Source organism: Larus michahellis, chromosome 11 (assembly GCF_964199755.1).
Source record: "Larus michahellis chromosome 11, bLarMic1.1, whole genome shotgun sequence".
Taxonomy (NCBI): domain Eukaryota; kingdom Metazoa; phylum Chordata; class Aves; order Charadriiformes; family Laridae; genus Larus; species Larus michahellis.
Genome location: NC_133906.1, coordinates 18108277 through 18134448, shown reverse-complemented (window position 1 = coordinate 18134448; position 26172 = coordinate 18108277). Strand labels below are relative to the sequence as shown.

At 45.4% G+C, this 26172-nt stretch overlaps 1 protein-coding gene across 2 annotated transcripts; it reads right to left on the bottom strand.

The window, feature by feature from the left end:
• Positions 1-272: 272 nt before the first annotated feature.
• On the bottom strand, positions 273-20667 carry HMGXB3 (HMG-box containing 3). 2 transcript variants are annotated; one of them, XM_074603469.1, is made up of 20 exons: positions 20427-20667; positions 19610-19757; positions 19016-19190; positions 17999-18562; positions 17250-17348; positions 15568-15699; positions 13089-13501; positions 12553-12728; positions 12159-12256; positions 11542-11640; positions 10910-11059; positions 8916-9217; positions 7323-7450; positions 6562-6693; positions 6105-6289; positions 5289-5508; positions 4076-4209; positions 3555-3671; positions 2922-3131; positions 273-2339 (listed from the first exon to the last, which is right to left on the bottom strand). In XM_074603469.1, exons 1-20 carry the CDS (start codon positions 20536-20538, stop codon positions 1869-1871), a joined length of 4065 nt encoding a protein of 1354 aa, XP_074459570.1. In that variant the 5' UTR covers positions 20539-20667; the 3' UTR covers positions 273-1868. The 2 variants fall into 2 exon arrangements, with proteins under 2 accessions (XP_074459570.1, XP_074459571.1); XM_074603470.1 differs by lacking the exon at positions 20427-20667 and adding an exon at positions 20152-20291.
• Between the last annotated feature and the right edge of the window lie 5505 nt (positions 20668-26172).

Genomic DNA, 26172 nt, shown 5'->3' with positions numbered 1-26172 from the left:
GTAATTTTAATCGTTATGATGGGACATCTGACAACGGTCACTGCGTTTGAGACAGGCATGTGGCAGCAGGACAGTACCTGACGCTCTGGTGAGGTGGCCCAAGCAATGTCTTGAGCTGCTGCTCTCGCAACAGCTTGCCTCTGAGAACACCAGGCTTCTCCCCACCACCATGGCAGCGCAGACTGGAATCGTGATGTACATCCACCTGGTGCTTGTGCCCTTTCCCACTGCAGTCCTCCAGGTCTTGTACACAAGAAACAAAGTCAGTTGGCCACAGTTTCACCCCCAAAATTGGAGATAATTTATTAAACTTTATCACTGACTGAAAAAAGTCACTAATGTCTCTTATAATAAGTTAATGTTCTTAACAGAAAAACCCCAAGCCATAATTACTGCATTTGCTCAGACTTAATACATTTACTTTAACAGTACGGTACTCAATAGGTTCCCCTTCACAGAAGGGAGTTTTCAACCACACCTCAAGCCTCTGAATCTTCCCCACTGCTCACTCCAACAAAATAAACTCCCTGGATGGCAACTTAGCAGTCCGGCATCCCCCTCCTCTCCTCTGCGGGTCACAGCAAACATCCATCCACCGTCATCACCAGCAGCAGGGAGCTGGCAGCAGACAACACGCACAGCTTTACAACCGCAGCCCCAGGTGTTCTTCAGACACGCTGTAGGGGCAGAGGTCTCGGGCCGACTGAAGCTGATAAAGCAACTTGGGCAGCATGAGACTTCTCTAGCCCACACAGCGCTGTGCGGACACGAGCAGGGCAAATATGACACCTGTCAGAGTGCTGAGACTGCACACATGGCTGCAGCTCTCCCAGCGTCCCCTCTGGGGGAGGAATACCGAGCCCTGCTCACCCTGGTGACGCTGCTTTCATCATTTCTTCTTGATCCCACAGACAGTTTTTGTGATTCTGTTCTAAGGAGAGGACGACTCAAGTCCTTGAATAGAATCAAACTGCTTAAAAAAAGGGGAAAAAAACAAAAAAAAAGTGTCTGGGAGGACAGCAGAGACATTTTGAGTGTCCTTCCCCTTTCCACAGCCACCACCTTACACAGTGCTCATACAGCCCTCCAACGAGCCTGGTTCCCTTGGGGCTCGCCCGGTCAATTCTTACCTTAACATACAGAACACTTTTCACTCACTGTATGTTTCAGCTTCTAAATTATTAGTGCTTATGTGAAGGGACAAACAATTCTAGAAAACTTTCTGGAGCCAGAGCACCCACAATCCTGGACCCAGGAGTGCAGCCTCCAGGGAAGCTCCCCAGCTACAGCATGTTAAAGCTGCATGGCTCCTGTTCGACTAAAGACTCCTTACAGCTAACGCACGAGAGCTCTGCAAGATTTCCAAGCAGGAGTCAGTGTCCTAATCTATTCAGAATGTTTTGGGGGAATCTTATTAGCTGTCCACCTTTCGTGCTTGCTCCCACACCCCCAGCCCTGCCACCAATATGCACAAAGAAGTCAGTAAGCAAGATTCGGCATTAAAAAAAAAACCTGTGCATTTGACCGTGCGTACTCCCCACTACCAGAAATGCCTCTCCCTTCTCTACTTGCCAGCTGCAGGGAGGGAAACATTTCACACCACCGAGCAGTGGGTCCATCGCACACCTCAGGAGGCAGCTGCAGCCTTCAGCAAGGGGGGGTGACAGACCCATGCTCGCAACAGCTATCGTGACACTCTGGAAGCACACAGCTCTTTGGTCATTAATAGCAGTCAAAGCCACCGGCATCACAACTCCAACCTGTAAAAATAAACTCTCAAGCCAGACAGCTGCCCAAACCTTGCAGAAGCTGGCCCAGCCCAGCCACCCACACGACCAGAGAGAGAAACCAACAAGCTGCTTTGTTACTCAGCAACCTCTATCATCCTCTTGCTTCCCCTCTTCATCCTCTTCCGTTTCTGTTTTAATCTGGGCCACTCCCAGCCGGTAGAGAGCATCGCGAATTACCACCTCCCCAGGCTGGCAGCTCTGTACGATCTCCTGGATCTGCCGATTCACAATTTCCCTGCTGGTGAGGAAGTCCATGAGGCGGTTGTAGAGGTAATAGTGCGTGGCGTTCTCGAAGGTGATGGGCCTTTGGCGGATGTTGCTAGTTTTGCTGTCGTTGATAGCAGCGATGATGGCACTGTAAGGCTCCAGCTCTCGGCACAGGGAGATGCAGTGATGCTGAGCCGTTGGGTCTCGGTGGCTGTTCTGCTCTGAACCCGTGTGAACAATTCGGCGTGTCGACGACTTGGTGATTGGGTGCTGAACAGAGTGCTCAGCCACAGTCACGTCTACGCTGTAGTGCTGGTCTAGCAGTTCAGGGCAGGACACGTACTGAGAGAGAGGGAGAGACAGACACGGACCAGGTAGAACAAGAAGCAACTTCCCCACAGCTGAGGAGAACAAGACAAAACTACCATTCTGCTGAACTCCAACCAGCACCATGACCCAGGACAGAGGGAAGGCTAAGTGATTCAGGCTTCCCCTAAATGCCACTACGGTGGTTCTGTACACTCCCTCCTCACCCGTATGCCCTCAGAGATAATCCCAAGGCACTAGCAACCCTCTTCTTCTCCCATTTCTCAAGTAATAGCAGTAGTTTGAGAGAAGCGAGTTGCTGTGTCAAAATAAGCGACACGCTCCGGAGTTCATGATTTGAACCGTTACAATGCACTTCCAGCACAGCTCTTCCTATTAAGGAGCACGAATCTAATACAATGCCCCAAGCAACAGGTAACGCTTTCCGCTACGCTCAGAAGCTACGCACTGGCAAAGCCGTGAGCCAGGAGACACTTACCTCCTCAAATCATCTTGAGGCACAATGCAGGTTACATACATTTTTTAAATTTTAAATCTCACTTGAAACTTTTCCATATTGGACTGGCATAGCAGAGTGCAAAGGTGAACACAACTAACCGTTGGAGGATCCATGGGGTCCGAGAAGCAGCCCTGGTTTTTCCCCCACATCTGGGAAGTCAGGCCAGGACAGCAGACGTCTGCACACAGCGCCACTGACGAGGCTGTATCAACAACATACACTGGAGGCCAGTGACGTGAGGAAACCAGCAAGTCCACGTGATCCCGCGCATTTTCTCCTCTTACTATGTACTTTGAGCCACACACAACCTGACAAGAAAAGGATTATCACCAAACAGCACAATAAAACTGAAAACTTATGGAAAAAAAAAAATAGTCTTAAAAAATTAAGCTTCCTTTCAGGTATTCCAGCAATACGGTAACCAGAGAGTTACTTTCTCTAAAGATATTCTGTTTCCTCCTCATAGACATTCACTTTATCTTGTTCAGGAAGAGGTGATTTTCAGCTCCACCTCAGCAGCGAGATCAAAATCAGGCTTCAGATCACTAGTTGATCCTGAAATCTCCTGCAAGACTGCTCATACTCCAACTCCCTGAGGCAGTGTGTTTCATTCCCAATGCTCAGAGGCCCACTCCATTCCTTCTATTTAATAAGGGAATTCCACACTGGTAAGTCAGATAACAGTGAAAAGCTAGGTAAGAAAAAGCATTGCTGACTCCAGTCTTCCTTACCTGATGTGGACACACTTTGTAGATTTTCCCTCCTGTGTGATGAGCAGAGACTTGCGTGACACTTGTCCCATTCTGTACAAACTCATAGAGAGCAAGGAGGGAGTAGCAGAGCTGGTCCTAGGAAAGATACGCCCCAGGCAAAGTCAGTAAGAGGCTAAAATAAATGGACTCCTCCAGAAAGGGAGAAGGCTGCAGGGAAATTTCCCAAATCCTAATTTGCACTTCATCCAGTAACTTCCTAATCCCCCACTCAGCACCATAAGGATGACAAGCAATTACACCATGGTGAGCCTGTGACAAGGTAATTACAGGCTTCCTTTCTGCTAGCCCACAAAGGTTCACTTCATTTCACCATGTGTAAGTTATCCTATAATCTGCAGGCACTCACTTCTAACCCACCCCTGCCTTTAGTGCAGTCAGATGAGAAGTTAATTATCTAGGATGGCAAGCGTGAATGAGGGAAAGACAGTGAAGAACAGCTCCACTCCTGCAGGCTTGTATGTGGGCAAGCAAGCCATTACCTTTGTAGCTGAAGCCTCCCAGGGGATGCTGCACTGTGTCAGAAAGCTCTGCAGCTCTTTCTCGCTGTAAGAGTTTATCAGCTCAAGCCTGAAGTTTTCCTCCTGAAGGAGCCTCACCAAGGCACTCCCATTACCTGCAAAGGCAGGAAACAAGTCTCAGTGCTCATTCTTGGGAAGGGAAGTCACCAAAATAATTTATTCTGAAGACTACAGAAGCAGAGATTGCACAATCAACTGCCAGCAAGAGAAAGCCGTGAACAGTCCTATTTCCAAAGCACATCACAGCCCACACTTCTCTCAAACCCTTGCTAGCGAGCTCACCAGACTGAGTCCAGCAGAGCTGCAGACTCCATGCATCTTTCCTATCATTTGTAACCTTTAAATGACTGGGTGGGTTGACGTGAAGGTAAACAAGTGACAGAAAAGCACAGAGAAATGTGACTGCAGCCTTCAGACTGAGACGCTCCAGGCTTACCCTTCGCATCTCCTCCCTGGTTCTTCCTCTGGAGTTCAACTTCCACAAAAGCCCATGTAGCCTTTCTGCAGCTCAACTCTCTAAAACACTCGTAGTCCTGTCTGCTAAGCCAACTCATATACTCGTTAAGCTTGCAAAGCCAGTTTTCCTTCTTATACCTAATACCTAAATTCTAAAGGGAAATGACTGCAAACTAAATTTAGCTCTCATACATCTGAGCTTATGGTTTCTTGTTACACGCAGCCAACGCCCTGGATATACTGCATGTTGACAGTACTGATCAAGACTAACATCCATCTCCTAGTCTTTCTTCAAGTTCTGTAAAAATTTAATCGCCCTTTACCGAGATCATGATATTGAGGTACCAAGCACTGCTGCAGCTTTCACAGTCCAAGTATCAGTCTAACACGAAACAAACACTGACTGGCATTCAAGTTATGCATGCATCCCTCTGCAATCAGACCGTATCTCATTTGGGGTGCAGTATTTTCATGTCCTCCATGTCTCAAGTGCATCAGAGAACACCAGTGCATTCAAGCTTCACTGGGCAGGCCAAAGCTTAAGCTGCTAAGTATCCTGAGAACCACTGAACTCACCCCAGCATTCTTGTCTTCTCCCAGCAGACATAATTTTTTTTAGAGTCATGCAATCATCAATTCTCAACTCCAAGCATCACCAAAAGACTGAAGTCACTGCCACGTAAAGCACTCCCTTAATAAGCCCAACCTCAACAGTTACCTGGCACTGTCTGTGCATTCAGGTTCTTGTCTTTCTCAGTATTGATCACCATTGCTCCTCTCATCAGTGGAGGGAAGAAAGGAGCAACAATAGAGGCATCAAATTTTGTGATGGGGATGCTGGAAGGAAAAGCCATCTGCTCAATCACCTCTGTTTCCATCGTGGACCAGAAGTCTTCTACATTCACTTCACTTGATGGCAAGAACTCTGGCCAAGTAAACTAGAAGGCGCAAGAAACACACTGGTCAAATACAAATAACCATAGTTCATTTGACAGTTTTGGGTCAGCCTCGCTCAAGGCATGAGGACTGTACAGGAGAGTGCTCAGCCCAGATATAACAAGGTGACTTCAGGCTCCCAGAGTTCCCCACAATCACTTTTCTTTGGGGGAGAGTCAAAACCATTTATTTGACATAAAAGCCAGACATGCTGCATACTAGTAGTGGTGCTTTTTTCCCCATTAGAAAAGACAGCACCTCAAGGAAACTGCTGTCGGGGAAAAAAAAGAATGCCTTTGTGTCAAAGGAAGAAGGCCAAGTTCAGCAACTTTCACCCAAGGTCCCTGCTGTCAGAGGCTGCCGGACAAAAGCTGTGGTCCAGGGACAGAGGATCGCGTTTTCCCCAAACCATACATCAACACCTCTAAGAGGAAGTGCAGGCATCACCACTCCAGCCACATCCTCTTGCCAGGCATCAGCAGAAAACTGCTCACAAAGGTCTCATGTAATTATTGTGTATTATGAAGACCAGAGTCAGCAAAAGCCACTATGATCTGCTTTGAACACGAACAGGATGTGAAGTTTGTGAAAAGCCTACCTCTATATTTTTAAGTGCCAGGACATTTTCCACATTCCTTTGGGCTATTTCCACCTTGGGGGTTATGCCACAGATTCCACAGATCATATCATTGTAATCCCGAACTGTTAGGCATTCAAAGGCCCAGTAGCCATTGCACAGCAGTTCCTGGAGCTGAACCTGCTCATCAGGGCTCAGGCTTTTTTCTGAAAAGAGAACACACCAGTGTTACAGCTTTCACTTCCTAAAGTCAGTGGAGAGGTAGCAGAACTCTCCTAATGCAGAATAAAAACAAACCTGTCCTCCAGAGAATTGTTACAAAGAACTGGTCACAGAGGCACTGTTAAGTTTATGACGTAATTTAACAGAAACATACCACACTAGAATAGGTGAGTTTTGCCTTTTTATAACCTGACCATCAGCAGCAGGTCACAGTTCGGTGTAAGTGTTACGGTAAAAAACAAGAAGCAAAACCCACCAGTTTGCTCCTGAACAGAGTCGAGAATATTGCCAACAGCCACTCTGGGATCCTCTCCAAGTTTAATGTGGTTTCGGATCGTAAACAGGAGATCCAAGCTCACCAGCAACTTGTTACCCACATTGAAAAGGCCTGCAGTTAAAACAAGACAGTCAATTGTCTGTAGGGTTCCAGATCATCGTCACAAAGAAATATATTCCTTACTGATACACAGCATACTCACACAAGTACAGTTCCGAGGATAACGGAACATGTGGATAGTGTTTCTGGGACTGTTCCCTCTGCACATCAGCAAGATTAGCTTCTTTTAACAGACTTGTCTTTAAATTTAAAAAGCTGCAAGGAAGAGCAGCCAATCTATCTCAGCTCCGTGCTGCCCTGCAGGAGGCTCACAGTGACTGCCACTCGAGTCTCACCAGTCAACACCGAGAAACAGCACTCTGCAGAGACGTCTTTGACTACGATCTCAGGGGCTGCCTTGCAGAACTCAACATTTACCACTTACACAGAGGAGACATACACCAGTAAAGCAAGGCACGGTCTTCCTCAACAAAGCTTTCGTATGTGTTTTTCCTCACAAATATAAATTTATTTGCAGAAGCAGGAGAAGAACAGTGCAAGTCAAAAATAATTCAAGTTTAATACAGCGGGGCAGGGAATAGGCTTTTCTGTGCAAAGACAATGCCCTGCTACAGTCCAAGGCTTTGGAAGGGTTTAGGCTGCAGTCATGATGCAGGTTAGTATGCTTGCATTTTTCCTACCTGTGTAAATATCAGTGAAGCTATGGAGGGCCAGGCACTGCGGGTTCAAGCACACTTTGACCTGAGCTGTAACCACCTGTAATCTATTAGCTGTCAGCAGCCAGCACTCCTGAGGACCAGCAAGGGAACTGTAACAGACAACAAAAGATGATGCAGAGTCAAGCCAACAGGTTTTTCAGTCCAGTCCTGTAGTAACTTAAAATGTTCTAGTTGAGATCAGTTCATTAGTATGGCAGTCTAAGCCAGCTCACATCACAGAATACCAGAAAAAAAACATTACTCTTTTAAATGGAGTCCCCTGGCAGAGTCAGGTCACTGCTCACATTCTTTTAACAGAACCATAGCATCTCTCCAGCTCCATACATGGGGCACTTAGTATTTGAGAGGTGGAGAAAATCTACGGCCCCAGCTGCCCTGGGAGAAGAGTCAGCCCTGTTGCCATGGGACAACAAATGGTGACCAGTAACACATTCCACCTGACAGCACGTCCCTGCACACACACAGAGATTCAGAAAGGCCTGCTCCTCTACAGTACAGCTGCCGAGGAGGAAGTTCACACAGGAAAATGCCAGTTGTGCCCTAGTGGCAGAAATACAGCTGTCCACTTGAGAAAATAGGAATCAAAGTCAAAGCAAGCTCCCTCCTACTGGCAGGGGTTTAATTAGAGCCTACACAGGCACATGTGAGAGTCCCACACACAGAGCACCGCAAAGCAGCCCAGCACAGAAACAAGGATTTACAATGCACAGGTTGGTAAGTCACAAGGTGAGGGAAGGGGTGCGAGATAGCTCTGTTCTGCTAAAAATTACTGAGTATAAAGAGTATCTCTGCTGGAAAAATCTCAATTAGTGCTAGCCTGACCAAAGCAAACATCCTTAATTGGTATCAAGAAAATCTTTTTGGTTGAAGAAACACACACAACAGTAAACTACCCGACATTTTGCTGCGGGAAACATTTCAGCTCAGGCTTTTGGCAACAGCAGGATGTTTGGCAGACTTAGTGACGAGATATCCTATGGGCTTTTATACAAATCTAGTTAAGGTAATCTAGCTGATACATGGTAATTTCTGAAAGTCCTTCAGGTTTCAATTTAGGTATTTGTTCCAAAAAAGGATTCACTCAAGCCCACGCTAAGCCATGAAAAGAACGAAAACATCATAAGCAAAAAGATCCACACAGGAAATATTCTGATCAGGAAGAGAGAGAAAAGGGAAATCACATAATGCACATCTACAATCCCACAATTTTGCCTCTGTCAGCCTCAAAACATCAGACTGGAAAACAAAGAAGGGATGAGTAATGAAAAGATTCCATTTAAAAAAAATAAAATAATCTAGATTTAGCAGTAACTCTTTGATCGAGCTCTCCCGCTGTAGGGAAATGATAACTATGACAAACTAGACTGCACAGGAGAAACAGAAATAGCTTATTGCTAACCAGCCAAACCCCTTCCACACACATGTAGCTTATTTAGTGTCACTTACACCAGCATCACTACCAGGGGCTAGAGCAAATATTTATTTCAGGCACACTCGTAGCATAGAATATCAGCGCGAGGTTGAAAGAGTCACGAGTCTAAAACAGAATCTTACTTCTGTCCCCCTTTGAACAACGGGCTGTTACAGAGGAGGCACTGCGCAGATGGAGACTCATAGTAGTTTGACCAGGAGGTCTGCTCTATGGTGACTGTCTCCTCACTCACGTTGGACAGGATGAGCCGAGAACTGTTGAGTTCATGGATGAGCGTGAAGACCTCGGCCAGTTCCGATTCATTCTCTGGGATCTGCATTACCTTGCGCAGCAGTTGCAGGGTGGACTGACGTTGGATCTCTTTCTGGGAGGGGGTTAGGGGCTCGTTGGTGTTCAGCACATCAGACTGACCTGGACTGACCTCCTAGAAAGCAAGTCAAACACTCACATATTCAACTAGGCAAGAATGTGGATGAAATATTAAGAAGCCCAAAGAAGTCATAAAAGGTAGGAGAACCACAGTAATCTTTGTACCCAGTAGACTTGACTTCCACTCCGCTCAATCATTGACCCCAGACAATAGCTTCAAGCCAAAGTTACATCACCAAAAAGACTTTATTACAGCTCAGCCTTTCAGGAACTCCTATAATACCGCTAGACCATCACAGATTTACCACTAAACTGGAGTGTCAGAGCAGAGATGGAGGCTCAAGAGGGTTAGGACAACCATCAAGAAGTATATAAACACTTCAATAAGCAATCATCACTGCTTTTCTCCATGGGTTATCAAGCACGTTCTCCTGTATAACACGCTCAGAGAGCCATGGCAGAAGCTAGGGGAGGCAAATGCCAAGTGAGAAGCAGGGGCTGCGATGTACAGAATACACTAATCAATTACAATCAATCAGCTATAGTCCTTAGACACACACCCTCAACGCACATATGCTATCAAGACAAAATGCACAAGCACAGGAGAATGAAACTCTAGGTGGCTCAGAAGAATAGCAAGAATACAAACAGGCTAATCTGTTTAATCACAAACTCCTCTGCCAACATTTCAACCTGTTTTCCTGTCTAGTCCAGCAATGAGATAAATGATCAGTCCAAAAGAGCAGAGACAACAATGAACTGTGTGATAGGAGTGTTAAGCAGATCTAGAACCAGAAAATAAGAAAAAAAAATAAATGAGGAAGAGACAAGGCACATGCCTCTCAAAATGCAAGCTGAGCTAAGCGCACTGCTGTTCCTTACACAGCTGCTTATGTGTGAGTTTCACACAGGCAGTTTCAGTTTGTTTGGTTTTTTTTTAAAAAAAAACCAAAACACTACACAAAGTTATGTTCTTCAAAATAAAAAAGGCAAGTGGAAGAGTTATATTACCACATAGACTAAAATGTAGCCTGTCTATATGCTGAGTCGGCATTTCAGCTAAGAACAGGACAGCTCCTTTTTTTTTAAAAAAAAAACCAACAAAACAAACAACAAAACAATTCTGCATGAGAAAAGCTAACCTTTGAAACTTCAAATGCAAAAAAGAAACCCCAAACAAATAAAAACCAGAATTCATTATTTACATCCACGTACAACAGCAGACAACTGAAAAATATAATTTTACAACAGGGAAAAAAAAAGTACTACATCCAGGAATAAATTCAGGAAGTATTCTGAATTCTGCAAGTAAAGTTGCGCTACAAACCCCTAAAAATAGCAAGCTCTAATACAAGATGTACTAACTCAATTGACATTAGCCACAAACTGGTCAGAGCGCAGAGCACACTTGGGAGTCTGAAGTTCAACTAAGCTGACACAACAAACGTGACTTTAGGGGTGACTTCCCCAGCATGTACCAACACATCATAAGCATTTTTAAGCTACAGAGACATCCAGTGGTAGAACTGAGTGCACTCAGTCTCATCCTCAGCCTGAAGCACCACCGTTGCAGGAACTGGACAATACAAACATCATCACAAGTGTTTTCAATAGGACGTTATTCTGTTAGAAAAGCTTACCATAATGAAAAGCAATTAACATGCTTCCACCAGCACTCACAAACTAACATAATTCCCCGCCCACTCCACAGTAGCTATTTGATAGGACAAACTATTTTGAAACTTACCAGGGATTTCGCTGTTTTCTCAGCTCTGTCTTTGGCAAGGTTGTATCCGCAGCTTGGACAGATTCGTGGCTTGTGCCTGTTTGTATACACGTAACTACAAGAGGGGTTCTTGCACTTCCCTCTGCCACGTGATGTTGCCAATCCCAAATCCTGAACGACACAAAAAAGATGTTTGCTGACCTTGACTTTTATATCCCAACAAGATTCTAGAAAAGTCTGTTTGAATATCATATGCTTTTTCATCACTTTATAACACCTCATTAAAAGGTCAAATTTTGCACAGAATATTTTAACTGGCACTCAAGCATTTTGGCACCAGTTCCAGAGACCACAAACACTCATACATTAAACTCATTCAGAAACCACTGATCCTCCCTGCTGAACTCAAGGAAGGGATGGGAATTATGCTGGGACATGAAGAAAAATCCAGTTCTTAACAAGGTCCCAAACATGACTGCAACAGCGTACAGTCACCCTGGATTAGGTCAACAGATGACATACAAAGTACAGATTGTCTCCCATTAACTACGAGATACATTTCTGCAAGTCAGTAAAACAAAAGTCACGGAATGGTCTCATCCCAGAGATGACACTCCCCATGGCGTAAGTCAGACCATGTGAAAAATTCTCACCAAAGTTACGGTGCAGCTGTACTTGTAGGAAGGGAATATGTCTGGTTTGACCTCCACGACTTTAACCTGAGACGCCCTACTGGTCAAAGCACTGTGGAGCTAAAGATTGAAAGCAGAAAAAACACCCATGAGACACATACTAATGGATACATACATCCCGTAAGCAATACTTATTAGCATTTTTTATCCCCAAGAAATCAATTCGTGTTAATTCAATATCAGAGGACTACAACACGCTGTTTTGCATACTAAGGCAATGCAATTCAAACAGAAGTATTCCAGCATCTTGGCATACTCAGACATATTTCACAGGTGTAAGTCTCAGTACTCAGTATTGCACGTCAGATTATCAAAGCAGCACTAGCAGATCCTCAAAACATTTTCTGGAAGTAGACAGGAGGTTCTCAAAGTAGCCAACAGCATCTCTCAGTTCACTTCCTACACTCGGACATCTAACATTCGTGCTGCTTCCGAGCCATCTCATAAAAACTATCAGTCACAGATCTCATCATCATAAGGCTGATACATTTTATGTTCTATTTCTCACCATTCGGGCCATATCCCTCATCTGGGGAAAGAAAACCCACCGGAAAATAATATGCATTTGAAGAACAAACCTTTCGCTCCTCAGCACTCGGTGGCTGCAGAATCGACTGGCCTAATTGTTTCAGCGTACTGGGCTTCAAGCCTGATGTTCTCACAGGGGAATGCTTGTCTTGAAGGAGGAAAAGGATGCAGCAGGTTAGAGATGAGAAAACGGGTCCCGTTTCATTCTGACATCTTTGCTAAGTGCCACCATAGTCATGTGAGATTTTGCGTCTGAACGCAAAACGACCCAAGCAGGTGTTTCATGGCCCATTTACCTGCACTCTCAGAGAGAGAGAGAGTGGCTTTTTTCTAGGGCAGGTCAATATCTCCCTTCAGACATATCTTCTTATCTGACAGAGACCACTTCAATGTGGTGAGGAAAGACAACCACTCCCAAAGCACACCAGAGAATACTGTTTTTACCGGTATTTGCAAAGGCCTGTCTGTTGCTAGGCTGCTCCGTGCTGGCTTCTCTCCCCACACTGGCTGGTGCAGGCAGAATGGCTCGCATGGGTCTTGCTGCAGCCAGCAAGGAGGGCTTAGGTCTTGGTTTACTCTTTACTTCTTGTCCTTTGTGTGTAGCAGCTGGAGCATCAATTCTGAAAAAGAAGAGCTACAATTGGAAAAAAATCCTATGGTTTCCACCTCAGCCTCAATTTTCTGCTCTTCCCTGAACTGTGTTTTGTTTGCACACTAATTACAGCTATTGCAGCAGAAAGGAGAAATAGTGCTAAGGATACATCTGCCCTGTGACTACAATTTAATCATCACTTTAAAAAAAAAAAAATAGCTCTAACGGACAAAATCTCAAAGGAACAATATTGGACTGGCAGAAAACAGACAGTAAACAAAACAGGCCTTACAGGAAGCACTGCCAACAGCCTTCAATTTCTTGGATTAGTCCCATCAGCACACAACAGACATCATACGCTCCCATAACATATGGAAAACTGACTCACCCCATTGGCTTTTTTGCAGCGGCATTTGGACTCGGCACCTCAGAAGAGGGTGGCATCCCCAGCCCTAAGCTATCTTTTTCTGCCTGCTCCAAAGAAGAGTCTCCTTGCCGTTGGCTCTCTTGACCCAGCATCACTCCAACAGCACTCCCTCTGTCTTCAGCAAGCACATTGTTTGCAAGAATGTGAGCCTCAGAGATGATCACTTCCTCCCACTCCCTCTCCTGCATTCGCCCTCCAACAGGCACAGCATTCAGCAGCTGGCTGACAGCTTCCGAGCTTTCCAAGGCAGACTTGGAGGTACTTTCGCTAACAGCTGCCGGTTCTGTGAATGCTGACTGCTGACCTCTTTTAGCTGCCGGAGTTTTAAGAGAGGTGCCTGAATTTGGCTCAGATTTGCTTTTTGGTTGCTTTTCCTGGAAACAAAGAGATAGTCACATTTCAGAGCTTTAGGCTTTCACAGATAAGTAAGTCCCCTTCACATATGCCAGGTTTGCCATGGCCTATTTAATGCTGCATCAAAACAGCAAAATCCTAAGTGTTTAAGCAGTGAGTTGTACGAGAGCAGAAGGACATAATTTCCTACGACAGCAAAGTCCCTGTTAACATTTTATGTAGCCTCCTGGCCCTTCATGTATTATTTTTAGACACTGTTTACTTTAAAGAATCAGTCTTTCTTGAACTCCCTTGAATATCACCATTAGCATCAACATCACAAACTCACCCACCACCCTCTGTAACAAGGACCCACCTCCTACGCTCCCCTTTCATAGCTTCAGCTCTCTGCCACACTGTTGAGGAACCAAAGGGATAGAGAACTTGCACCTTTTGGATCCTTGCATTCAGAAAAGCATGCACTTGAGCAAGTCAGGAAACAGAATTATTCAGGAAGGCTTTTTGACTTTAAGAAAAATGTTGTCTTCAAGACTAAGACTACAGAAGCCATGCATTGGGGTCAACAAAGGTACGATGAACACTGAATATGCAAAGAGATATCAGAAATGGAACCAAGAGTTTCTGTCATGATAAACACAATTCTAAGCTCTCTACAGAGTTCATACTCAGAAGGATAATCTAGGTTTTTAAAAACAGGCATCTTCTAACCTAGCCCCTTTTCTTTCTAAGGAACAGGAAGGTATGTATATATTTAGTTTCAGTTCTACTGATGCCATTAGCAGTTAAAAAAAAAAACTGCTGGTGCATGTTTTTCCCAAGGCATGACACCATAAAAACAAGTGGAACTGTTTATGAAAACATGTTCCCAGAAAAGCACAATAAAACTGAAAGCCAGAAAGAAAACTTCCTCTAAAACCTTTCAGTTCTAATCAATATAGGATTTAACAGGAGCAGGCACGCCATATTCAGGCGGAAAGATGTTTTTGCAGTTAGCCATCTAACCACTTCAGCAGGTTTACAGAACAAAAGCTAAGAAGCCATCATCATTATTTATAGCCTACCACGTAGGAAGCCCAGCCACCATCTCAGACACTACAGAGTTTGTACGCTGCCTAGAAAAGTTCTTCCCCCTAAATGCTTAATGGATCTAGACACAAAACAAAGGGGGTTCAGAACAAATCCACCTAAAGCCACTGAATGTCAATACAAATTTTCACACTGAGAACATTCTTTAACTTGTGCCTGAGGAGCCTTGTTTCAGACAGAAATTTAACAAACACACATCTGTTCAGAGCTGACTAATTACCATGACATTGCCAAGGTTTAAGGAGCAAGTGTTTTTTTGCTGTATACAGCTAGTAGAGATGCCAATAACTTAAGCAGAGTAGGTATCACATGGAGAAAGACTTTTCCACTCAAATGAACTTCACAGCTCTACCGACACCTGAAAATTTCCTTCCAGCCAAAGGTCAGAACATCACAAATGACCAGACACATGGCCATGAGTCAACAACACCCAAGAGAACATCAACTTTCAATAGATAAACTTTATTAGCTATCTCCCAAAGGATAATATATCTACTGTAGTTGAGAATTGTTCGTCCTTTCTGTTGAAAAAACAAATGTTGAAAGACCACAGTAAACCTCAATTTGCAGAAGAACTTTAAACGCAGAAAAATTACCACAAAACAAATGGTTCGACCAAATGCCTGAGCTTAGCTAGGGCTGTAGCAGGAAGACCAGGCAACGCCTTCCAGTCACAGGAACTATAATGCAGGCAGAGGGCCAGAAGAATGTGTGTCCTCTCAATGAGGGAGAGCTACCAAATGCAGCCCCACCTATTCTAACTGACACCATTACAAGTGGCATCTTTACCCAAAGGGTGGTGATTTCTGGTCTGTGTCACCTTGGCCGAGGGCCCTCTGCAATGGTGACTTGCTCCAGCACAAGCGTTGGAACACAAGCGCAGGGATCAATTCTGGCACATCTGACCTCCTGTGCTAGATCTACAGGTCCAGAAATATCACAGGCATTCACAAACCCAGCACTTTTTGTATGAAAATCAGGGAAGGACAGACATATTTACCTTTGGGATCCATTTCCCTCCCAGGAAGTTCCCACATGTCGGGCATTTTGGTGGCTTATGCCTGGTGACGTAAGTGAAGGAACAGCCAGGGTTGGTGCAGTTTCCATGTCCCCTGCGAGTGTAGGTGGTTGTCTGAAACGAGAATTGTCAAGAATTTTCTCTACAAAGCTGAAAATCACAAAGCTGTGCTCACCACTCCCTTTTTCCTCATAAACACTTTACAAACATTATTCAGCAAATTACCAGCCCTCCACTATTATTCCTTTTACCAATCAGCCACCACAGAGTTGGATCAGCATGAGTCAGCAACATACCTACTCTGAGTCTAAACGCTCAGTCTATGCAAGAGCCTTCACTATTACCAGAATTTAGGTCAAACTGCAAAGCAGAGGTGAACAATGCATATAACCTACTGGAGAAGCTAACCTTGCATTTAGAGCGATGTAACAGTTCTCTTATGAATGTGAAAGAGCCATAATAAGATGGCATAAAAACGATTCAAACAGCAGTCCACAGTGATGCAAGATGGGATCAACAGACTCATGTCAACAGGGCAACAAGACTTGGAAGACAGGCTCTCATGATGCAGAGGCAGTTTTCATTGGTAATTTGTTGTTGTATGCAATGGTCAAGTACTCCCAGGTGCTTTAGTGTAACTTGCTATAAACCACTGCAGCAACACCACCAGGTGCTATTCATAGACAACTAAAGCAGAACCCGTCACCTTTGCCAGGACAACTGCATCAACACATTGAGTTTTTGTCAGCACAGCACTTCTCAACATTCTGTACTCAACACTCCTGAGGGAGCCGTTGTGCCCTAAGTTTCTAACTAGGTACATTTTTTTCTAGAAATGCAAGTCAAAGAAATGGGACAATTTAAACTAGGCACTTCTCAGGTGCAAAAACCTGAGATATTTCCATTCTTTCTAAGACACCTGCAAGAATATTGTACTATGCACCACTACAAGCATCTGCAGTGTTCCACCAGTTGGAAGCATAAAGGACCTGGAAAACAGGATTTGATGCTGCCTTATACAACACTAGGAGCTGCAATGCTGACTGCACAATGAAATCCTACAATGGCTACAGAAATACAGGTGGCTGGAATGGTTAGGTTAGAGAAATAATACTATTGTTCCTCATGCAACAGGCCACACAACCCTTTATGTGGGTTCTGCAAACCTTAGGTCACTGCTCCTTTCCTGCCACATGGACAAAGCAACAGCCACCCATGAGACTGGGGAGCTCAAGTGTTCCTGTCACAAGAGCAGATTCTTGCCCTTAAAGGGATGGACACTGGCATTTTATAAAGATGAATATGCATCCAATTAGAGGACAGAGATGGCTACACGGACCCTGAAAAGAGCAACACAGAAACTGCTGTTGGCCAGAGGTGTTGTGATAGCATTATCTACTCCATCTGTTTCCAAGAACCCCTTGAGGAAGAAGGCAGCAGGAACAGGCCTGTCTAAGACACTCTAGGAAGCCACAGACCCCATCAGCATACATGAGGCATAAAACCAGGGACAAGAAATATATCAACTGACATGACGACTCCAAATTGGATTATCTTTAAGAATCGGACCATGATCAAACCCTTCCTACTCTAACATCTTTAAGACAAACCTATGGCAATACATCCATACCTTAAAAGACCATACAAGACTCTGAATTTCTTACCAATTTAATTGATGCTGGGTTCTCCACAACAGAATGAGCTGGCAAAGGTAACATAATAAACTGTGTAGCGGGTGTGGAGGAGCTACTCTCTTCAGTATCCTAAAATGAAGCCAAAGGGAAAATACATGCAGAAAATAAGAGACATGGTGACCTGTGTCCCACCCTCTCATGAACATTACCATTGAACATATGTCTTAAGGACTAATGAGACCAGAAGGCAGGAAAGAGCAGCGATTATTTAATAATCAATGGCCTTACCAGGTCTACTCTGGAAATTACCAAACTCTTCACAGCTTGAAACCGAAAACAGCAGATCCAGTTCTTCCCAGAATAAGTTTTTTTATAACGAATCCCTAACATCTCAACTTAAAAGGACTCCCTTCTACCTCTCTGCAACCAAGCAAACAGCTACCAGGAGCACAGAGGGAACATTTTATCTCCCGGGAATCTTGTAGTCCAACTGGGGCACCCACCCCAAGTACTGTTAATAAGAAATAATTCAAAAAACCTCCAGCAGTCATCTTAAGACATAAGTGATATCAGCGTATGGCAGAGTCAATCTGCAAGCAGAGACGCTGTAATCACTGAGTTACAGAAGTTGCTGTTTCCCTCACCACTGAGCATAAGCATGCTGGGCAACACAGGATCTCCTGCAGCCACCAAGGATCTAATGTAAAATGTGTTAAACACCACTCAGACATTGCAGGTGAGACGCTGACAGGAGGCTGAGTGTCACAAAAATAACTTACCCTCCCAGTCACCACGGTCACCACAGACACACCGTCTGAAACCTGAGGACGCGCCACAGCGATGCTCCCGTTGGAGATGTCTGTGGACCTGCTAACTAGAGTCTCTTCAATAACTACCCGGGCTGTCTGATACGGTTGCCCTTCTATTTCCAAGGAAGCCTCATCCAAGAGGATATCTCCAGCCACTTTCTCTGTCACGGGCCCAACATAGTGAGAGAGAACCTCTGATGCAACCACTTCTTCCACGGCATCTGGCTGACCAAAGGAAGCAGCCTCTTCTGCTAGTCCTTCAATGGCAATGCACTGCTCAGAAATGCCAACATGGCTCGAGTCCACAGAAAGGATGTTTTGCACAGCGTCACGGGAGACATTTGTGATATTGGTGGAAGCTGTCAACCCTTCAGATGCTGCCTGACCCTGTGTCACACACAGTTCCAGCGATTGCCTGCTCCTGTCCTCTTGAAGAGTGGTTTTGGGAATAATTATATAATCTGAGCGAGGGAGAATCTTACGGAAACCTGGAATGTCTGGAACTACTGCAGTTCGAGTGGACACCTTGGAGTTCTGTTGGCAAGAACAGAGTACAGAACAAACGAATATGAGAAGAGGAAGAGATTCAGTTCTCAATCCTGATATTTAGTGCCTAAAGTTCAAATGGTTTCCCGAGATAGTCTGCTGGGAATTTCTCCCTGTGACAGAGCCGGCAGAATCCCTCTCAGCCCTGGTTTTATCATCCACTTTACCATCAATCACCCTGATGACATGACACAAAAATAACTACCATCCCCATCAGCGGGTACTAGACATATCCATCTTGAATTTCAAAACATTATCTCTTCACTGAACACAAAGCAAAAGGAAGAGGCAGTGGCGTCACGCATTGCTTCTTCACAGGCTGTCCTAAGCAGAAATACAACTGGAATCTACAGTTAAATGATTCTGCCACGCAAAGTGCCGCGTAGGCAGCTAGGTGCCTCTCTCTTGACATGGCAAAGAACTGCCACAAAGACGACTTACCGGGTCCAATCCCTCTTTCTCTAGCTTGGCTTTCTCCAAGTAATAACTTTTCTCAGCCACACTAAGCAACCTCCAGCTCTCACTGATCTTTTTGTTGATTTCAGATTGAGGGAGGTGTGGGAGCTCTTGCTGTACTTTCAAGTAAATGTCATAATAGTAGAGGAGGTAAGCAGATCTGAAACGACACCAGAGACTGAAATGTTAGTGTCATTCAACATAAATTCCTTTGGAAAAAGAAATCCACAAGGCCTACGTTTGTCTCAAGGTCAAGGGACAAGCAAGTGACAAGCAATTCTACTTCTACATATATTTTTTAACCACATGAAAACTACAATTCTGAGGAGAACCTCTGAAGCAAGGAGAAAGACCCTAAGGCAAATTATTCTGTGGTGCACAAACTTTAGATCGAGCAACAGTAGCACCCATAAAGGCAAGGATGTCAGAGTGGGCCCAAAGTGTCAAGCTAATTTTTTATACATTAAGTTTTACACTATGAAGCATTCTAAGAGCACTGCAAAGTTCACTCTTATCAGAAACAAGGGAAACTGCTCCCATACCCTACAGAGGCACTAAATGAAGACAGAAAGAACTTACCTAGGCTTTTTGGCTTTTTCTCCATGATCACCAGTACTTTTATATTTCTTTTTCTTCTTAGACGGCACCGGTGATGCATAAGTGTAAGTGCCCTCTATTTCCTCCATTACCACAGTCACTTCAGTGCCATCATATGGGGCCTCCATTGCTAAAAAACATATTTTATGTTATGCACTCGCCAAGTTATACAACATTGCTCCCAACAAAGGCTGCTCTTAATCACCTTTGTAAACTGACAGCATCACTGGCGTGTTAAGATTGACTTTAGTTAACCAAGATTACTACTTGTTAGCTATTTATCTATTTTTAGAAGAAAACACCTTTACTACTACGACCTCAATACCATCAGTTCAGGGCAGACACACTGCATCTGCACTTAAAAGCTGCAATTCTCCAGGAACCTCTCAGGTAAGTCTGGTGATCTAGAATGAGCCTACAAGCCTTACACCCAGCAAGCAGGTGTCCGGCTACAAGACATCACGGCCACAAAACCAAGGCCAGAGGATGAATAACCACGGAAGCCTCGTAATCCTCTTACGCACCAGAAGACGTCCAGGGCTCCTCGCTTAACACCGACGACAACTCCAGCCTCCGCAGCGCTGGGAGGCAGACAGGGCAGGAGAAGCCTCAGGAGATAAGGGGCAACTCTCGCTGGGCCCAGGTGCAGCAAAAACGGGCAAGCCAAAGGCCGTTAAACCGCGGCCCCGACTCCTCCAGAGCGTCCGAGGCGAAGCGGAGCGGCGGGGTCCCCTTCGGCCCCCCTGAACCCTCCCAGGTGCCCCCCCCGAAGAAAAGCCCTGGCGCCTCGGCCACTCACCGGGCGGCGGCGGGGAGGAGCGCTTGGAGGAGGCAAAGCGAGCTGTGGTCACGTCCCAGCCGGGGCGCAGCAGCGGGGCGGAGGTAGCGGCGGAGCGAAAGGCCAGCCGCATAGAGCGGAGCGGGCGGAGGGGCGAGGCGGGGCGGGCCGCCCCGGCATGCCGGGCCGGCTGCCAGGCCGGGCCCGGGCCGCGGGTCGGGGCGAGGCGGGAGAGCGCCGGTCCCTGCGCCTCACCGCCCGCCCGCCGCCACCGGAAGTGCCGGCGGCAACAGCATCCGGGTCACGGCGTGACGGCAGGAGGCGGCGGGGCCACGCCGGGTAGGGAGGGACGGTGGCCGGGAGGGGTCAGTTTTCCCGCCTGCGCCTGTCGCGGGGGGCGGGGGGGGGAAGGTGGCGCGCGCGGCCCCGGTTCCCGACAATTCTCCTGAGGGAGCGCGGCGGGGTGGAGCGCAATTAGAGCGCAATTAGCAAAGGGATGAGGCCGCTGGAAGCGGGGAGTGCGCTCTGCCGGAGTGGCACCGTGTTCTTGGTGTCCTTCAGTGGCGCCGGGCAGGCTTTTGGCCCGGCTTTCCACAGCTTTCCCGCTTTTTTTCCACTTTTCCTCCCTCCTGGGAGCAGCAGGTACAGGCCTGGCCCTTTTCCCTTGTGAGGCAGGCGAAGCTCTGCTCTTTGGCTCAGGTACCACCAGCCCACCGATGCCGCTAGTCCCAAGGATGGGGCAGATGAAATGGCAACCTGAAGTTCAGCTCCAGCTGGAAATCCAAGCGATCTCGGTGCTGCTGGACTAAATTGGTGGTTGTTTCACAGCCGGTTGGTTGCAAGGCCAGCACTGTGCTGACACCTCGGCACAACAGCCACCAGAGATCCTCAGGCAACGCGGCCTTGACCCGGCTGTAACAGCCTATCCAAATACTTGCGGGATCTTTGGGTCCCAGCACTTGTTTACCAACATTTCTCACTCAGCTTTGAAGAATGAAAGTTTCCATACATGACAAACTAATTGTTTTCTCACCTTATAGGGCTCTACCCATAACCATCTTCCTTTGAACCTTTTGGAAAGTGGGATATTGTGCAGCTATCGCTTTAACAGATTTTTCAAATTAGGCATTTTGGCTTTTTTTTTTCCTATTCATGCCTATTTCTGTGTTTTACACCATGACTTCTAACTTTAGAAAAATGTAAACCACATCTATCTCGTGTCTTCTCAGATCTCGTAGGAGCAGAATAAAGGCTCCTCTTGTCTAGTGAGTCGTTAATAAAAACCATAAAGCAGTGATATGGCAGCCAGTATTAAATCTGCAACCAGTTATTTATTCTTCTGAAGCCATTTATGTGCTCTGCTAGAGTTTATGTGCAATAATTGGTGGCAAACTGTTCTGCGTCAAACACTGCGCAGCTTCATCCGACCCGTGTACTTTTCCAAAGCTCTGTACTTTTAACCAGGTCAATATACAACTGCTAGAATTTTGTTGGAATTATCGCCTAGCCAAGTATTTGAGAAAAAAAAAAAAAAAAAAGGCTGATTGGCTTTACAGGATTAATGAACAACTGAAAAAAATAAGAGAACAAAACTTGAAGGAAAGCAGCCATTTCCCTCATCATTCACGGAGGAGTTTCTCACATCATGCATGCTGTCAATGGCGTTAAAAACTCACGCTCTTTCCTAAATTGGGCATTTTGGCTCTTCCATGGACATACGGCTTTATCTCGGAAAAATGATATTCACAGCATGTAAATTATTTTAACTATGCTGTAATAGTAATTTGAGGAAGAGAGGAAGCTGCTATGTAGCCGTATCTATCGCTCCAAAGGAGGACCTGCTGTGTCAGGAGGTGAAGGGACTCTTCCCCCAGGACACTTTATGCATCATTACCTCAAGAAATGAAAGGCAGCGATGGAGATTACACAGGGATCTCCCTCTTCATTTCCCTGATAAAGTACAAGGGCCCCTTTGAAGCAGTTCAAAAGACAGCCAGGCGCACTGAACTACCGCAGGTACCAGCGTTTATTTTTGAAGAATTGACTTCAGAGTCTGCTTAAATAAATGAGAAATCATAGCAGATATTAGTTTCATCCATCTCCAGCTCCCTCATCTGCAAAGCCTTCCAAGGCTCAATCCCTTCTCCTATTCAGTCAGCATAATGTTGTCAGGCAAGTGATATGGGGCTGTGGCATCTTTTCCTGGTGTGATTTGCTATCATCCCTGTGTCAGCCCTCAAACAGCACCAGTTTCCAAGAGGCTTTGGTGGCATCAGCCCCTGAAACGAAAGCTGTGTGAAACTGAGACAGCGTGGCAGCGAGGAGGAGAGCGCTGCCAAGAATTTCACGGGGTCATTTTCACAGTGGAGGGCTTAAAAAAACCCCGACGGGACCTACTCTGAGCCTGGTCGATGGTGAGGGAGGTGTGCAGGTCAGGTGGACCTGTTGTTACTTCTAGTCACCGGGGACAGTTTTCATTTGTCATTCTAAGTCATTTTAAACCTCCCTGAGATTCGCTAGGACGCTACACTGGTGACCGTGGGGTCACACATTCCTTTGAGAGTAAAAACACACTGAACTAGTTCCTTTGTGGCTCCGCGCACATCTGCTACAGCTCCCATTTCACCCCGCCGTCCGCGGTCTTTCTGCTGATAATAACCGCAACAGCATGATAGAGCAGCAGTCGGAGGACTGGAGACAAAGAAGAAGCATCTGTCTGTCTGTAGAAGGGTAAAGGAGCCCCTTTTCCCTCAGAAATGTTGCAATAAAGATGTTACTATTTTTAAAATGGCACCAGTGGAAAAGAAAAACGGGATTTGTTATATTTCTGATGAATTCTGGTATGTTTGGGAGCTGTTTGCAAGAATGAACATCAGGGATCTCAGAAATGTTAACATTTTCAATGTTTCTAATTATATACACAGGTTTTGGGAGGGTGGGGGTTACAAAACAACAAAACTTTGGCTCTTAAATGTGGCTGTCTTTATCGCACAGGTAACCCAGAGCACAAAATTCTCGGACAAAGAAAAGGGACCAAAAGGGATATAGCTGATTTAGGTAGCAAAACGTTATCTTCTTCTTTTATCCAAAACAAAGCAGCCGTTAGTCCGAGAGAGTTACTCTACCAGGCTCTCATTTAATCTTCCAGGATCATAAAAAATTCAGTTTCTACGTGAGGCTGCTATAGCCACACATAGTACTTGGGTTGTCTGCGTTTATAAAACAGAACCCGCTTCTCTTCTTTGAAATTGCTTTGGTTTCTGAGTTGCCATCTGACCACATCTACTCAACAGCAGTCAAACTGGCACGTATCTTACAGTAGGTGAAATACGTTTCTTTCTAAAAGGTTACATAAACCATTTTCAAGACATTTATTCAGTTTTTCCTAAACACTAAAAAGGGAGCAATGATTCATATTACTTCTCTATTCTAGTTATTTCAATCAGATTGTTAGCAAGGCTTGGAGGTGACCTTCGTATTTTAAACTAAAATTTAATCTCTACGCAGTTTTCAACTAAATGAGGTATAAAAGTATTATATGTTAGGTGATGAAAATAATGAAAGCTATGAGAAGAGGCACAGTTAAAAAGACTGTCTACAGAGAGTTTATGAAGGAGAAAAGAAACCTGGTGATACATTTATGGAAAATAATGAACAGTACAGAACAGGCTAGGCAAGCACTCCCATTTCTTCTTTATTGCCGATAAAGGAAAGGGGATAGCTTTTGAAATTGAAAATTCTCACTTCATTCAGATTTGGACAGTGAATTTGAAGCATAACCATTCAAAGCTCACAGGAAGAAATACCTCCAGCTTTGCTGCCAGTTGGTCACAGAGCAGCACAGTCCATCAGCCAGTATCCAAAACCCACTAAAACTTCCCATGGATAATACATCCATCTATAAACCTGTGTTGGGATAAACAAATAGGAGCTAAACGACTTCCAGTTTAAAGAATAAACTCACCACTAGCTAAAGATGAGGAAAAGTTCCCTGAGGCCCTGTGTCACTGTAAGAGTCTATTAGAGAGGGTTGAATACAGTGCTGGTGGCTATTAAAGGCAGTGTCTTGACTAGAGTCATGAATATATTTTCTTTAAAAAAACATTTTTCTTTCCCCAGGAACATCAGGAATAGCGTGTCGTCATTCCTGTTTTAGCTGGAGTTCTCCCCAGAGAGCCTCAAGAAACAGATCCTGAGTTTTCTCCCACTATCCGTAAGTTGTGTTTTCTCCCACTATCTGTAAGTTGTGGAGCTCTGAGATGCTGCATGGTCTTTCTGTGGCACACTCTGTGACAGCACCCAGGCCCTAAGGCAGCTGCGGAAAGATCAGCCCTGCAGAAAGCAGGCAGCAGAAAGCAGAAGGCAGGCGTCCCTGGCAGTGCAGCATCTCCGCAATCCCTTCCAGAGCAGGCGAGACTGCCAGCCAGCGCAGGGGCAGGCCATGCCGGTACGACGGCTCTGCGCTCTGACAAGAGCAGCGCTTGCGTGAGAGGAGGGAATCATTATCTTCGTGGTAGTAAATGAGAGTACAAGCCAGAGCCGGCGCAGAGCTGCGCGCTGGGCCTGACAGCCCATCCCCAAAAGGCGTGTGAATTCTGTCCTTCCTGCCGATTGCAGCTGCAGAAGTGTTGTTATTTTCCAGTGTTCGTGCTGTGCTGCTCTCTCTGACAGGACTTATTCCTTTATTTCATTACAGTTTTGTTAAGTAGCATGTAACATTTTTCTGAAATCAATCAAGATAACTGCGTCCTTTCTTTAATGAATATGTTAATGATTTTGATCCATGTTGGGTTTTTTTCCGTTGTTCCCAAAGCAGTGTGTTTGCTCAGATCCTTTCACAGCTTGTGAAGTTCAGAAATGTGTTTCACAGAATGGTAAATACATTCATTAGTAAGGAGCTGCCCCTGATGAAGGCATCACCTTATGAAATTAGAGTGTCCTTTGTGCCGAGCCTGTTAAGTGTGACAACCTTGACTTGGTCTATGTGGTTCGTGAAGGAAAAGCTACTCAAAGACTTGGCATTTGGGGTTGCAGCTCTAATGTTACACTTTACCAGCAGCAGTAGTGAAAGCTATTCAACAGCGGTAATGGGGTATGTGATGTGAGGCGGGTAAACACTGCTTCTTGCTCCCTGTTTTAATGATGAAAAAAATGAAGTGCAAAGAGATGAAAAAGAATACCTGAAGAAAAGAATACTTGATATCTCACAAACCCACTGAAGTCACTCACTGTTTGACACAGATCATTAATTCTAACCCCACCTCAGTCAGTTTGGGGGGAAAAGAAAAAGCAGTTCCAGGTTAACAAACAGGGAATGACCGTACAACAATGAAATTTGTAAAGCTTTCTGCACCTGTATCCTACAGCTTTCTGCACACCTGCATCCCTGAGAGTTCAGAACAGTGATGCATGACTTTTGAGATGCCCTAGAATATTCTCAACCCAAGACTGGTGAACTGTATCCAGATAAACATCTGTTCCTATCCCCATGAAATGTCACCTTTCAGCACGGCTGCCCATAGCCACAGCTGTCACCAAAACAGCAGGACTCCAGGGTGGCCTCGCACCGTAACGTAATTCTTTCTCAGAAATGCACAGCCAGCGAGGAAAGGGAGTCTTCAAGTCAAGGTCTTGGCCCATATTTTCTGGCTGAGACTATATAAAGTCTTTGTCTACAATGCAGACAAAAAGACCCATATGTCATGCACAGGGCTGTTAATTATCTAGCATGGGTAGGGATGGCTGCAGCAGCAAGCTCCTCTGAAGG